General features: G+C 35.1%; 1 protein-coding gene across 1 annotated transcript; it reads right to left on the reverse strand.

Moving 5' to 3' along the window:
* Positions 1–538: 538 nt before the first annotated feature.
* LOC135675426 (protein DWD HYPERSENSITIVE TO UV-B 1-like) lies at positions 539–14,259 on the reverse strand. Its single transcript, XM_065185584.1, has 9 exons — positions 14,070–14,259; positions 13,181–13,247; positions 11,329–11,585; positions 7,761–9,204; positions 7,132–7,578; positions 6,862–7,056; positions 4,680–4,736; positions 1,111–1,173; positions 539–1,003 (listed from the first exon to the last, which is right to left on the reverse strand). The coding sequence occupies exons 1-9, from the start codon at positions 14,099–14,101 to the stop codon at positions 920–922; spliced, it is 2,646 nt and encodes an 881-aa protein (XP_065041656.1). The 5' UTR covers positions 14,102–14,259; the 3' UTR covers positions 539–919.
* Between the last annotated feature and the right edge of the window lie 1,377 nt (positions 14,260–15,636).

Here is a 15,636-nt window from a genome sequence, read left to right on the forward strand (position 1 = left end):
TAGTTTGTCATTATTTTTTAATTTATATATTATTTTATTTTCTTATAAAAAATAAATGATAAAAATGAGATTTTGTAAAACAAATTTTAATTTTAATTTTAAATAATTTTAAAAGGGGGACAGATTTTAATTTTAATTTTAAATAATTTTAAATGAGAGGTTTTTCTAGGCAATTATCAATAGTTATTCAAATTTATTTTTCTAAGAATAATTATTCTAAGGGAAATGTAAAGCAAGGGATATTCTAGTTTTTGAATAAAAAACATCCTACCAAATTTTTTTTTCTTAAGTGCAAAGTTAAATCTTTTTCTCTTATTCTTCATTAGATAGATAAAATTCAATTTATTCTTTCTAAAACCCTCTCAGTTCTCAAAATTTTCTATTGATAAGAATATAAATGCTTTCATTCTGATATTTGTTGGAGGTAGTGGTGCATCAACAAGTAAGAGATTTTGAGCAAAACAATAACAATTCTCTCTAGTTCTAGAAAGAAATTTCTGTAAGTGAGCAGTTGCATCATAACATTAGCATAACAGAATTTAATGTGACAATGAGCAACATTTCTCACCTTTGAATATCACTTTACCCACAATATAGTTATTGGTACAGTGAAAGAACTAACTGCTGAAGCACATGTTAATCTTTACATATTCCTACAGAAGTTTCTTAATCTTTACAGAAACACTATGAACAGCATACATCATACAACTATTGATCATAAAACAAAGATATTTACAGCAAAAAACCAAAGATTGCTGGCATCAGATAGAGGAATAATTTATATGCAATATGAACAGCAAGGTCAGTATCAGGGGTGCTATAGCTGTGCTCCGGTTGGACATTTTGGAATGACCAGCAAATCAGCTTCAATTCACTTTACACATTATAAAATCACCTCCGAGAAGAGAAATCTCGATATTTAACCCCCCATTCCAGATGAAGCCAAGGCACACTGACCAGATGTGTTTTCTTCGTTGCATTCCTCAGTTTGTAACAAGTTTACCTGCAGAAGAATTGCAAAATAGGCGGTTTCAGATGAGCAACTTCAAGAGGATGTAGGTGTTAGATTTTGGCCATAATAGATGAGAATTAAAAGCAAAATATAACTACCTTCATGATCTCAGATTTAGTAAATGGGTGCCAGTATGCTGCTAAGATACTCATGTGAAAATCCTGCAACAAATAAGCATTGTTAACAGATGAGATAAAAATAACAAAAAAGTATGCCTGAAAATCATATGTAGACTTTGCACACTAATGCAGACTGGTTGGGAAGCTGCCCCATGGTTCCATTCGTTCTTGCAAATTTTATAACAAGGGTATTGTAACACCGGGAAGGAGGATACTATCACAATAGCGAAAACAGAGAACAAATTCTTTTTGGCAAATTTTGACCAATCATTTTAGTACTACTATATGCAACAAAGTTATTATTAGACTGCTAAAATTTTACGTGGTATGTAACCTTTTGAAAGTATCTGACCTCTGTTCTTCTATTATCCTTCTTCCTACAAATTCCACAAACTCCAAGAATGACCATCTTGAAAACCCAAAGATGCACAAAAACTGAAATCTAATTATGCAAGTTGCCAAAGTAAAAGTATGAGAGACATCCAGTTGTTCAAGATATTGCCATTGGAGCTTTGAAATCCAAGTAGTTCAGCAACTTTAATTTAACCATCCTAGTGAGGAGTTGACATTTGAAAATGTCCAACTTCAGGTTATAGTTTAGCATTATTTGTTGTCAACTGCTAAATCCATCTTTTGTCTCTGCATAATAAATTTTACAACTTGCTAAAACACATAATAAATTTATAAAACAGTTGTGAGGGGCATCAAGAGTCTTGTGTGATCGTTGGATATCTTTAATATTGAAAAAAATTATAACAAAATTATGAGACCAACAATTCTTTATGGATCTGAGTGTTGGACCGTTTAGAAGCAACATATATAAAAAAAATTTGAGATGGATGTGTGGAATTACTATGAAAGATATAAAATATATATATTTTCTTCGTGACCAATTAGGTATTGCTTCGATAGAGGATAAGATGAGAGACAATTATTTAAGATAGTACGAACATGTGCTCAGGTGTCCTATAGATACGATAGTTAAAAGAGGTCAAATGATTAACATTAGTGGTACAATAAGAGGTAGAGGAAAACCTAAAAAGATTTTAATAGAAATTCTATATCAATATTTAAGTGGTCTAAATTTAACTAAACATATGACTTTTTATAGATCCCAACGGCGGTAAAAGATCCATATAGTCGAACCCAAATAGTTAAGACTTATGGCTTTACTGCTGCTAAAACACATGGTAAATATGTCTTGAACTATGTACAATTTCAGAATACTTGTATTCAAAGCTGAAATGCACCTTTGACCACATGATTTCTGATTTAATTTCTAAGACCAACATTTGATCCTACTTTGTATTACTGGCTGGTGAATATTCCTATTTGTTTTACAATCACAAGTGCCAGAAATGACTTTTCAAGAAAACTAATTCTCTGTTAATTCATTTGCTTGGTCAACCTGCAAATTCTAACATAATTCCTCACAATGATTCAAATACCAGCCCTACCATCCAGTCGGAAGTATTTACTGGTCCAATAGGGGACCAGCACACAAACTGGGAGTTTCACCATTCTGGTTTGAACCTAGTGATACCAACCCAGATGGTAAGCATACCGCCAGTTTCCAAATAATAAAATATATTCATTGGCCTCTTTATAATCTTCTTCCCCTTATTTCTTCACTTGTCTCTCAATTTCAATCCATTATTTTCCCATTTCTTCAACAAACATTCTCAATCCCACTCCCCAAAATTGATTTCTCTTTATTCCAATACCAATCTCAAACATTTGAAGGTTCGTTCTCAAAAAATCATCCCACCTTTTATATGGAAAAGGTAAATCCAAACCTCAAATTGGCATTTATTTGCTTAATTTCTCAGAATGAAGTTGCATTCTTATGATTGTTTCTCCTTCAAATAATGATTTCATGAATTCAGATGATTTAGGATTTTTCTCAAGTTTATAGATGATGGCTACATGAGTTAATGAATGATTCTGAACTATATGTTAACGGATCTAATATAAAATCCATCAAAATCTTGCAAAGATCTGTTCAGTTCTGACCAAAATTCTTGTGCATCCAGCCTATATCCATGCCAATCTGATGTAAATCCACAAGCATCAAGGGATCTAGGCCAGATACACAAGTATCAAAGCTAAATCTCTGCAAGATCGAGGTTAGATCCACATGGGGATCATCACAAGGTACTAAAGGTTAGTTAATGATTATGGACAATTGAGACAGTTCATATGATCTACAATCATATAGAGCATGGTATGCAATTTCGAATAGTACCGCCCGGTACGGGCGGTACGTACCGGTCCGATGGCATACCGGCACGCGGACCGTCCGCTATCAGACGGAACGTGCTACAGTGCTACAGTAAGAAGAAAAAAATTTAAAACCACTCGGTACGCCCTGGTGTACCGCTCGGTATGTCTTAGTGTACCAAGTGGTACATGGTACCGTACCGTATCGAGCCAACCTCGAAACACCGGTACGATACGGTATTGTATACCTTGATATAGAGTTTCCTCAAAATCACAGTCTTCCTACTAGCATGGATCTTATGGCTAACTCATGGTAATGGTCATTTTTTTTCTTGGATTTGAAGACATCATAACTCAAGCACCAATAGAGCAAAGAAAGCCGCAATTCAACTGCAGGCATCCTACAGAACTCTACTTTGCCACAGTCATTGTTGACTTAGGGTCTATTACAAAATATAACTCAAGCACCAGTATGGTGACTACAGTCGCAATTCTACTGCATGCATCCTACAGGACTCTACTCCGTCACATTCATTTTTGACTTGATGTTGTATTATCTTCTTTCAATCAGATAATGTCTAATTAGATCCAACCTTATAGCGCACAGGGAGATCCTGGCTCTTAAGCTACATAGAAGTCTAAAGTGAACAACTGATCGAACTTTTATAGAGTTTTAACATCTAGATGACCATTAAAATTTTTATGATTGCAGACGGGAGAACAAGACCAAATTAACCTCATTAGGCAATGACCATCACAACAATTTGGAGATAGAGTGCACTGTGCGGTACCATTATCTATGAAGATGTATATCAACAACCATTTTAAAAGTTCAGAAGCTGACCTATGTTGAACCAGCATAAACAACGCAGCTAAAAAGTTGCACATATTAACTGAATCAATTAGAGAGAGAACACTAATGATATTTAAAAGGCAATAGTAAAAATTTTATAACTACCAAGAAGGATTGTCGAAACAGAGGTAATATGATAACCATTTCATACAGATTCAGTGCATCAAAAAATCAAAAAGAAATTCAAGTTATTAGAGATACTGAAGATATATAGAGTAGAAATCTACTGCATGAAATCATGACTTTCTTTTACCTCATGTTGAACATATTCTGAAATAACACAAAAATATTTCTTTGTCAACATAATTTCAACTGAGATATTAAAGCAAGAAATTTCGCGAGGTGCAAATAAGTAAAATTTCAAGAAAGATAACAAAAAGAATTAAAATTTAAAAATATAATAGACATATAAACTGCAAATTCATCAATTTCAGAAGTCACAAATATCAAAAGAGTGCATAAGACAAATTCTCACCCTGAATGGATCGCCCCTCAAAGACTGTATGAACATGGAATTTTTTGAACCCCGGCCCTGCAAATAAGATGTGACTGCTGCATTAATGCCAACATAGAGGCATATAACAAGGATGTTCCAATTCCAAGTTTGCAACGTAGAATTGTGTCTAGAACTTTCATTGTTTAATTTAACTATGGAATCTACGAACACTAAGTTATAGTTGACGACACTGATATTTCAACATAATTTCATAAGCAAAATTTTATGACTGTTAAATTTTTTTAAGAAGGCTCGATATCAATATAGTGTGCTAAGCATATCACAGCTGCTATATACCATCCAAGAAACTACACTATATATACATTTATATAAAGAATAAGGGAAATATAATTTAAATAGATATAATAATCCAAAGAAGATCAAGAAAATTTTGGATAAAAAACCAAGGGTACTAAACTTGAAAGACTATAATGGAAAGGAAGTTCCACATAAGCGTAAAAATTACCAATAAGAAAGGAAACAATTAAATACGTTAGCAACATTAGCAACTAAATATGCAAAAACAGAAAGAGAAACAGAAAGCTCCAACAGACTAATAATTCTCAAAGTGAAACCAGTCTTTTCATGAAACTCTAAATCTAGACAACTCTACCTCCAAATAGATGCATTCTTCAATATTGATTGTAATCGGTTCTTTTCAAGATGATGACCCTTTCTCAGAAGAACTAAAGACTATATATTAGCAATCAGCTCTCATTGACTTTCTTCTTGGGCAATAAAACAGTTCAAATGACTGACATGATTCTTTCCATCTGTTTATTCCACTGTAATATAATAGCTCAATAATAAGACTTAGCTATCTTGTAGCAGCAAGACACATGTATCCTGTCCTGCTGCCAAGAACAATAACATGAGGCGTCCACTTAAATCTAGAAAGCATTGGGCAGTTGAAGCTAACAAACAAAGATTAAACTGACACTCTTCAAATTAGACATTAAGTAGCCTAAGCAATTTCATCTTCGATAGTTGTCCCAAATCCACAAGTTAGCAATTTTCATCTTCCATGGTTGTCCCAAGCCCACAAGGATCAACACTTAGAAGCTAAATGTTATGGAACAGTTAATTGTGCAAACTGCAAGTCAGAGTTGACAGGCATCAAAGCTAAAAATACAACAGGTTCCTATAATGAAGTTTATCATGGAACAATCGATTAGGAATTTTCATCGTGCATCAAACTTAAACCATTTTGGTGAAATTTCATTATAGATCAAGAGTAGCTTTTTACCATTCAATGATGTCGTTAAAATAAACATGTTATTATGTTATTATGATACCTTAAATGAGTTTAACATTTTGTTAGATACATATGATATAACGAATATAATGTGATAACACAATCATTCAAGGATTTTAATTTTGAATAATACCACTTGTACCGGGCGGTACATACCAGTCTACCAATAGACCGGTACGTAGACCGCCCGCTACCAGGTGGTACCATCGATTGGGGCTACTTCCGCCCCATTACCACCCTAAATCGGTCGGTGACGATCGATTTCAACCGTCGCCGCCCGCTACCGGGTGGTATTAGCTGAGGGAGAAGAAAGAAGAGGGAGAAGAAGGGGGAGAACCTGGAGATCCGGCGCCGCTCTCCCTCAACGATCCTGATCCGTCGCCGCTCTCCCTCGTTGGACGCCGCATATGAGATGTCGCCTCCTTGTCTGAGGCGATGAGGCCTCGGCGTCATCAGCGAAACCTTGATTTCTTCTCCCCATTTGGGCATAAAAAGGAGGCGACGTCGCCTTTTTTTTTAACTTATATATATATATATACACACACACCGAGCGATACACCCTGGTGTACCACTCGGTACTCTGTACCGTACCATACCGAGCTACACTCGAAATAACGGTACGGTTTGAAATTACGATCCTTGTAATCATTGCTAGATAAGTGATCAAAATATAATCAAAAATCTATTTAGAGGTTATGAAACAATTTTCTTTTAATAAGAAAGAACCACGTGAAATAATTCAGGATCAGTAGTAAACAGATTATCTTCACTAGTCTTTAATTGAAAGTCAAAACCACATTAAGTATTCAAAAACAAAATGTAATGATGTTAGCTTTCTTGTAACTAATCAGACAATCAATTATAAGCTACAGACAATAAAAAAAACAATTTTTAGCACTAATTTACCTCAAGGTAGACATCTTTTAGCCTCCTTCCAGTTTGAGCACAGCATATTCTTACAACATGCTCTTCACAACTCCCAGTTATAATGTAATCTCTTTCATTCATGTAATAAGACCGAGTATAATTTTGCGCACTTCCAGTAGAAGCAATGTCATATGATGTATGGAGTCTTCCATCTACAGCCAGTAGTTGCTTAACCTGGAAATAATTGTTAAGATTACATCAATATAGGATTGCAAGTATAACAAATCTTGAAGTGTGCTATAATTTTACCTCATTGTCAACGGCTGATGCAAGTAAATAGTAATCATCAGGAGAAAAGCAGACCATCACATTCCCCCTAGAGCTAGGAGCTGTATAACAAGGCTGTGAAGTACCTTGCCTTAAGTCCCACATCTTGACATCTTTATCAAAGGATGCAGTAACAAATACAGTGGGTGAATGATGAGCAAACTTGACAACATTAATATGTTCCTTATGAAGATCCTTGAAAATCTGCAACCTTCTTCCACTGCCTATGTCATAAAGAGCCACATGATTTGAGAATCCACTCGCAAGGAAATATTCATCATTTGAATTTACATGGACGGATGTCAATTGCTCAAAATCATCAAATGTGTGCATAGAAGCATCCATTGTGCAAAATCGATCAGTAATCTTTGATGGCATTTGACAAACATCATACATTTGCAAAGAACCATTGTCTGAGCCAGCAATGAGCTAGTGGCGACAGCATAAACCCAAACCAGGACAAGTCAGTAATGTGGAAAATGTACGACAAGAAGAGTATAAATACAATTATTTGTGAAGCAACAAGTACACACTATTATTGAATTAAAAAGAAGAGATGATCTCAGCATATTTAAAAGCAGCAGATCTATTTTCACCAGTTGTTAGCTTACCTTCGATGGATGCTTCTTAAGCCAGCAAAGACCTAAAATGCTATTTAGTGCTCCAACAGAGGGAAGGTAACCAACAAGTTTCTCGCTTTCATGGTTGATAACGACAAGTTCCCCATCTAATGTTCCAAAGACCATAAGTCTTGGGTCTGTAGGATGATATTCAAATTGTCTTGGACGAAAACTCTTTGTTTCTTCATTTGAACAACTTCTAAACTTGGAAATGAAATGTAAATGAGGCCGTGGTGATGAGCTTACTTTAGAAGCAGAAAGTGACCTGCAAAACGAGTAATTACTTTCTCTAAAATATGGTTGCTTCACTTTAGAAGCTTTCTGGGAAAAAATACCACTGCTGATTTCACGCCTCTGCAGAATATTGATAAGATTATCTTTATATTGTCTATTATATGGTGCACACTCAAAATATCTGTTAAAAATTACTTTTGCTTCCTGCCTCTCCAGAGACCCAATAGGCAAATTATCTAGAACTCTTAGACGTGGCAGTGAGGTTATGATAAATTCTCTGTAGTATCTTTCAAAACAAATGGGTGAAGGATGACTAGAAATATGATTTTTCAATGACATCCTTGTAGTTCTCCCCGCATTCAACATATCACTTGAAGAACCTTCATCTTTAGAAAAAAATATATCATCGATCAAAATGTTATCACTGTGATTAGGCTGACAACAAAATTCACCAAGAGTTGCTTGCCCAGTAAAAGAATTGTCATTATTTAAACTTCCACTTGCATCCATTATCTCAGAAATTGGGGTAGTACATGGCACTGAAGAACTAGATGGTGTGGAAAGTTCGGATGGTCTTAAAAAGATGTTTGAATTGGCCTGTCCATCGAACTCAGTGAAGGTATCAGAAATTTTTCGCATATTATCAATCCCTTGTATATCACTTGAAAATTCAGGATCACTTTCTTCTGATAATTCCTCAGAAGTGCTTTCAAGCAAACTATGATTTACTGACGGAAGATTCTCTAAACAAAGGCCATCAAGAGTATCCTGTGAGTAGTGTGGCATAGTTTGCTCCAAAATATTCTCATTAGCCATGGACAGTGACCCATAATAAGAAGAAAATTGTTGCTTACTAGAGCAAAATTTCTCATTTCCCGGTCTAATAACTCCACCAGATGCCGGGCATGGCCCAGTATCATAACAGCACAAACAATTCTGGAAGCGAAGTTCTGCCAAAGAACAAAGTTTTGATAGTGCAGCACTGGTCATCCAAAGATTAGCAACTCGTGTTTCACACATCGAGAGCCGCATTAGCTTTGGCATACAACTAAAACAACTGATGTGGAAACTGATCAAATGAACACTGAAATCCAAATTAAGTGTGTGTAACTGCATGAATTTCCCAATCATGTTGAGCTTTCGAATAGAAGAGAACCGTAAGTTCAAAATCTGGCATGTTGTACCTCTCTGGCAAATATCACTAGAAACAACAGAGAACACACCAATTATGCCAACGAACAACATAAGTTTGACATGCAATAAATACTCCAGAGTCCAATTACCTATGCCAGTTCAAGAATGCCAGCATCTATGTAAATGAAACATACCAACAAAGCATGCATTTACAAAGTAAGAAGTTTCTAACCAATTACCTAAGACAGAGTTCCAGAATGCCAGCATCTATGAAAATGAAACTAACCAACAAAACATGCATTTACAAAGTGAGAAGTTTCTAACATCCTTTGATGATCCATGCAATGAAAGGCCATGATAATCAGGATTGGCTAATCTTGCCCTAAGATCCAATTGGTTAATTCTAACAGATCTCAAGACATGCAATTGGTAGACCCTGAAGAATGGGGCATGTCAGGTGTAGGTGCAGCCAATTTTAAACACCTTAATGTTTGCTAAGATTCATAAGAAACTTTAACATGCAATATGCACAAAGTTTTCTATTGAATAAGCACTACAGTAGCATACGTTCATAAACCATGGATGGATTAATGGGGAACTTGAACAATATAGGTGAACAAAATAGTTAAGGTCCAATATCTCAAATTGTAAATAACTGGAGTGATGACATCCATACATAAAATATGATATGATGCAAATTTATAGTGATCAAGAGGGGATTATGAAACTCTCAGCCATAACTGAAGCATCATCATCATTATCAAAAAGTTCCATATAAACCATCTTTGGTCATCCAAGGGGGAGCCATGACTGGCCATGCTAAGGGGCCCAACCACTATTGTACTTGGTAGCTAAAGGGCCTATGATGCCACCTCAGTACCTCTAGCATGCATGAACGCCTCTGTGGATGTATTTCATTTTGACAAAATCTGATTAGAAATTGATAAGTCAACGAATATGACGTCTAGTTGGATAACGATTTAAGGCAAAACAGTCCAACTTAAATTTTCATTATTGAGTTAATGCCTATCTACCAAAATCGCAAAGATCCTTCGATCAGTTTCGAAGAGGGACAACACATGACGAATGTGAATAAATACTTGAATTCTTTGTTACCTCCACCAAGGAAAGACAAGTCTATGCCATCTAAGACAGTGAGGCAGCCATTGAACTCAACCTCAGCACCCACATATGCCTAAGCACAGCCACCAAAGACGAAGGGGACAATAGGGTTGCTGGCAGGGGCGAATACAATCATCAGCTAGTAGCCTCAATGCGCCATATAACGGTATAGATGACAGTGATTACATCTTATTGCCAATCACTGTCAAACTACCTATTCTTCTTCAATCTTGCATCAACTTTTCTCAAATTTGTCAAAATATCAGGCAGTCCCAGATACTATCCATGCTAAAAGGCAACACAAAAAGTCTAAGCCCCGCATGTCCTGGAAGTGATGTGGTTTCTGTTCTTTTGTTTCATTTAATTTGGATCCAAACCATTTCTACCTGGTGTACATATTTTGTTTGCTAGGTAGTAGATTTGCACCATAACCCACTCTGAAATTCTTTCAACATAATCTGAAAGCAAGGCTGTAAATATTTGTTTTGACTTTGTTAATAGTATAGCTAAAACCTGTGAGTTTGGTTTTCATTAGCAATCAAAATATTGGTTACATTTCATCTGGGTCAAGGTTGTAGATGCTGATTATAATAAATATAAATGATACCTCTACAACTGCAATAAACCATTACAATGATTATAACAGCTGCTATCAACCGACTAGCTCACTTTGATTGACTTTCACTTTTTAATGAACATATATTCAAAAGCAGATCAGTCCATTATAACATGTTTACAGTGGGAAATAACAGAAAACAATGAACATTATTGTTCAAATCACTATTTCATCAAAGAAGATACCCATTTTCAAGTAAAGCACCTGCCATTATAATTCAAAATTCATACATGTTCAAGTTACATAAGACTGATAATAATGGACAACAATGTGTTGTAATTACTTAATACACATGACTTTTTTGCTTCATTAATGGACATTTCAGTTATAATGGCCATTATTTCGGATGAAAGTTGTTGTTGAACTTGAATGTTAACCCCTTCATTGTTAATTTGGAACTTTAAGAGGAACTCCAATACCAAAGGAGATCTTGTGAAGTTTAGTATGACATACCGCAAAGCATCTTTCCAAAATGATGAATTAATGAGATCAACAACCCGAAGCTTTTGGTTGACTGCACTAAGTAGAAGGAGAAGACTTTCTCCGTCTAATAAAACATTAGATGATTTTTGACATAAATCAACTGCATTTATATCAGATAAACTGATTTCTGACAGAGTATCTATAAGTGGAGGAATATCCGAAGACGTCAAATGGTCAATCAAGATTTCCAAATGGCATTGCTCAAAGTGTGCCTTTTGATGCTTAACCTGGGAGCAAAATAGTAAACATTAGACTCTACATGCAGGGCCTCGAAAAAAAAAGGTATAAAAGGATACAACAAAGTGACCAGTTTGTTTCAGAAAGAAAAAAAGGTAACAACTTAACCAATTTCAAGTTTTAATGCCTTTTGGCTTATAATACAAATGCATACTCAAATCTTAACCAGGTATTGGACCAAGCCAAAAAAAGGCAAAACCTATTTTTAACTATGAAAGAAACAGTCAAGCTAATTATCAGATATAAAGAGTATGTATGTAGTTGCACATGTCATTGTATTGGACACCAAGACATAAGTTCTGGGACTAATCACTTGAGCAAGCTTATAGAACTAGAAAATTTTAACCAGATGACGATGAAGTTGGACAATAACACTGACCTCATAAGCAGGAAATGAAACTGAAAGCAGGTGACCAAAACCAAAGACAAAAGTAGCAGCTCATAATGCACATAACTGTTATTGCCAAAAGTCAGAAACAAAAAGTTCTAAGGAAAATGCTGGTACCCTTGAACCAGGATATGTACATTATGCAATTCATATGTTTACATACACAACCCTTAACTTGGAGAGGCAAAGATAGACAAGGCAGGTCCTGTCTAAGACTCTAGGGATAAATTTGTTAAGTGGGATATGTTCACTGGAACAGTAAACTGATAAGAAAGACAGCAGATGTACGTACGAACATATAACAAAAAACTAGCAGCAACTGAACCATGTAACACCATTCACAGATGTCTAAACTGATATACCTGAATTTTGCTATGCATGATAACAGGTGTTTCTTATCTTTGCTTTATTTAGTAATAAATGTAAAGTCAAGATTATAATTGTTTCATATGTTAACAAAGTTGTTGGATGATAAAAAGAAGGTCTAACAATTTTGAAACTTTTTAAAAGCATTTTAAAGGTATAAAAAACTGCTCTGCTCTCAGAACCCATGGTGGTTTTTTAGACAAGGCTGTCACACTATTAGCCCTGCATATCTACCACATCCATCCTTCATCCTGGTCACAGTTATTAAATCTACTGTAACATGCGCCAATCTTGCTAATTTTTTATTGAAGCACCCAACAGCCCCCCTACATGTTCGTGACATCTCAATTCAATGAATTACAACTTTTAGAGGGCATACTTAGGACCTCATTAAGTCCCCTTGTATACCCATCCTTTCCAAGTCCAGGAAACAGATAGCAGTGGAGCCCTTTCCCAGCCTTAATCAGCATGCTATCAAGTGATCACATTAGAAAATCACGAAATGATCAATTCCATCGTTTTCTTGGAAGATAGTATATTCATAACTGGTAATTCGTACAACCACTAATGGCTTCGGCCAGATCTGTTGCTCTTGGAATAACAAAGCTTAAACATAGCGTTTTATGTAGTCTTAAAAAAAAATTAATCACAAATTTGACAACTAAATAGAATTCCCTAACCTGTAATTAAAACCCCCACCGCAATAAGCTCAACGATGTTAAGTTACTTCTTTAGAATTTGTACATCCAAATATAATAAAAAACAGAAGGTGAAATAGTAATCGAAGCCTTCAGATGTGAACAAATACATCTTATATGATGCAAAACTTACTTTTGACAAACTTGACAAGATTGAAGAATTGGGTAGAACCTCCAGCTTGTGACAGGCATCAAGGTACCTAAGAACAAAACAACCAAATCCAACGTAAAACACTTGAAGCAAATGGAATCTAAAACAGGAACCCGAAGTAACTGCCGCATAGATCACGCAGGAAGGTAGATCAACAACTAAAGGCAAAGAATCGGAGTGAAAATAACACAACGACATACACAATCGTATATTTCCATGTTTCTTGTAACCAAAATCAGAAATCGAATAGTGCATTATCCAAGGTCCTGTTGAAACACAATAGTCATGCCTTTCCTATCAGTATTCTGCATAAATTTCGGTGATTAACCTAAACATATGACATGAATCTATTCTCATTTTTCTTTTCATTTCACGATGCAGCCAACTGGAACATCCTCTTCCCAACCAAAATTATCAACTCCGTAAAAATAGCCCTAGGACCTGATAACCAAAGACAAAACAGAAGCGCACAGGAGAACAAAATCCCTTATAAAGGGCTCAAAGAACGCGACAAGCAAAGCAGCAACGATAATCGGCATCCCAAACCGATTGAACTCATGCGTGAGAGAAGTTCATCTTTTCAGACCATCAATACCGCCCAAAAATATCTCAGAAATCGCGAAATCAGAAGCACGAGTTAAGAGATCTACACACAGAGAGAGAGAGAGGGGCAAATCCTCACGAGGGGCTCAACCAATTCATAAATTTTCGCAGAACCAGACAAGCGTCACAGCGAAGGTAATCGGAGTCAAGTATGAGAAAAGTTCATCCAATCATACAATCGGCCGCCAAAAAAAAAAAGGATCACCGTACTCGCCAAATCAGAAGCGAGAACTAAGAGAAGCGATCTGGTGAGAGAGAGAGAGAAAACCTTGATTCCAGCTGAGAGAGATCCGAGGCCATGGGAATCTGTTGACCTCCTCGATTCTTTCCTTCAATTGACGCGCGCGCACCAAAGAGAGACAGAGCGACGGACGAATCAAGTCGCGATGGAGGAAGGAGAGGGGATAAAGCCGGGAGTGCTCGGGTTGACTGTACGTTAGACTATGGGCGGATAAGCACGAAGAATTCTTCTTACCATACTCCACATGCGTTTATTGTCCCATTTGTGTTGCCGCCTCCCACGCGGCAATAATTGCACAGTGGCTGCGTCAGTGGCAGTAACAGTCTCGGGCAGGAACAATAATATCTTGATGCGACGCAGACGGCCGGTGGTGTCAGTTTACCACACAGGCAAAGGAGGATCTTTTGGTACCTGAAATGGACAGAAAAAGGTGTTCAAAATATCCGCCGGACCAACTAAAGGAACAGACAAAAAAAGGGGGTTAATTTTATTTATTATCATACATTTATTTCAAAAAAATGTCCATAGTCGATTGTTAATAGATAATATTTTTATTTTAGAATTTATGTGGGCGTTGGAATCCCCCCATTCATTAAACATTTAATTTAAAAGGCTAATTACAATTTTCTTTTAATTAATTATCTTTAATATTCGATTTTTAATTTTTTTAAAAAAATTATATTTGGTATTTTTATAATTATAAAAATAAAATAATTAGGTTTATTTATCATAATAATATCATTTTTATCGATAAAAATATTAAAATAAATGGTAAAAAGATAATTTTAGTATTCGATGATAAAGAACATCGATATAAAAAAGGGAAGGGGTCTGCCACCACCAACGCCAGTGGCATCGTCGTCGGCCATTGACATCGTCCACCATCAAAGATTAAAATTATCTTTTTAGTCTTTGTTTTCATGTTTTCGTCAACTGACGTCGTTAGGATAAATAGATTTAATTATTTTACTTTTGTAATTATAGGAATGTCAATATAACTTATTAAAGTATATAGATCGAGATATTAAAAATAACTAACTATATGGATAATCTGTAATTAATCCTAAATTAGATAATCAAATTTGTTCATCTTTTATCAAATTAAATTTAAAAAAATCATAAAATAATAATCAACTAATTATTTATATCATATTCTCTTTTGATCGTGAAAGATTTAGATGAGCTAAATAAGCTTTACAATTATACAACAAAAAATGAACTATATTACATTGGGTCATAGAATTAAGACGGAGACGTGTTAAATTAGTAAAAATATATTTAAAATCAATAAAAGCTACAAAAAATATAATAAATATTTTTATTATAATTTCTTTTGATGCGTAAAGTATAGAATAAGTTGAACAAATTTTATTATTTGCCACTTACGAAATGAAGTATGTTATATATGATTGCATAACTAAATATGACATAATTCATTTATGAATGTGAAATATATATATATATATATATATATATATATATATATATATATATTCAATTGGGTTTTTTATTTTTAGGTGTTTTTATGAGTTTTTAAGTCAAATGTGATATTTGTTCAAATTGATATTGTGATCAGATGTAATACGATTCATTT

Source organism: Musa acuminata, chromosome BXJ1-1, assembly GCF_036884655.1.
Source record: "Musa acuminata AAA Group cultivar baxijiao chromosome BXJ1-1, Cavendish_Baxijiao_AAA, whole genome shotgun sequence".
Lineage (NCBI taxonomy): Eukaryota > Viridiplantae > Streptophyta > Magnoliopsida > Zingiberales > Musaceae > Musa > Musa acuminata.

Coding starts and splice junctions, on each gene's coding strand:
- LOC135675426 (XM_065185584.1), bottom strand. CDS start 14,101: ATGGCCTCGGATCTCTCTCAGCTGGAATCAAG. Junction 9,205..11,328: donor TTTTGGAAAGATGCTTTGCG/GTATGTCATACT, acceptor TGTTGTTTCTAG/TGATATTTGCCAGAGAGGTA. Junction 1,004..1,110: donor CTAAATCTGAGATCATGAAG/GTAGTTATATTT, acceptor ATTCTTCTGCAG/GTAAACTTGTTACAAACTGA.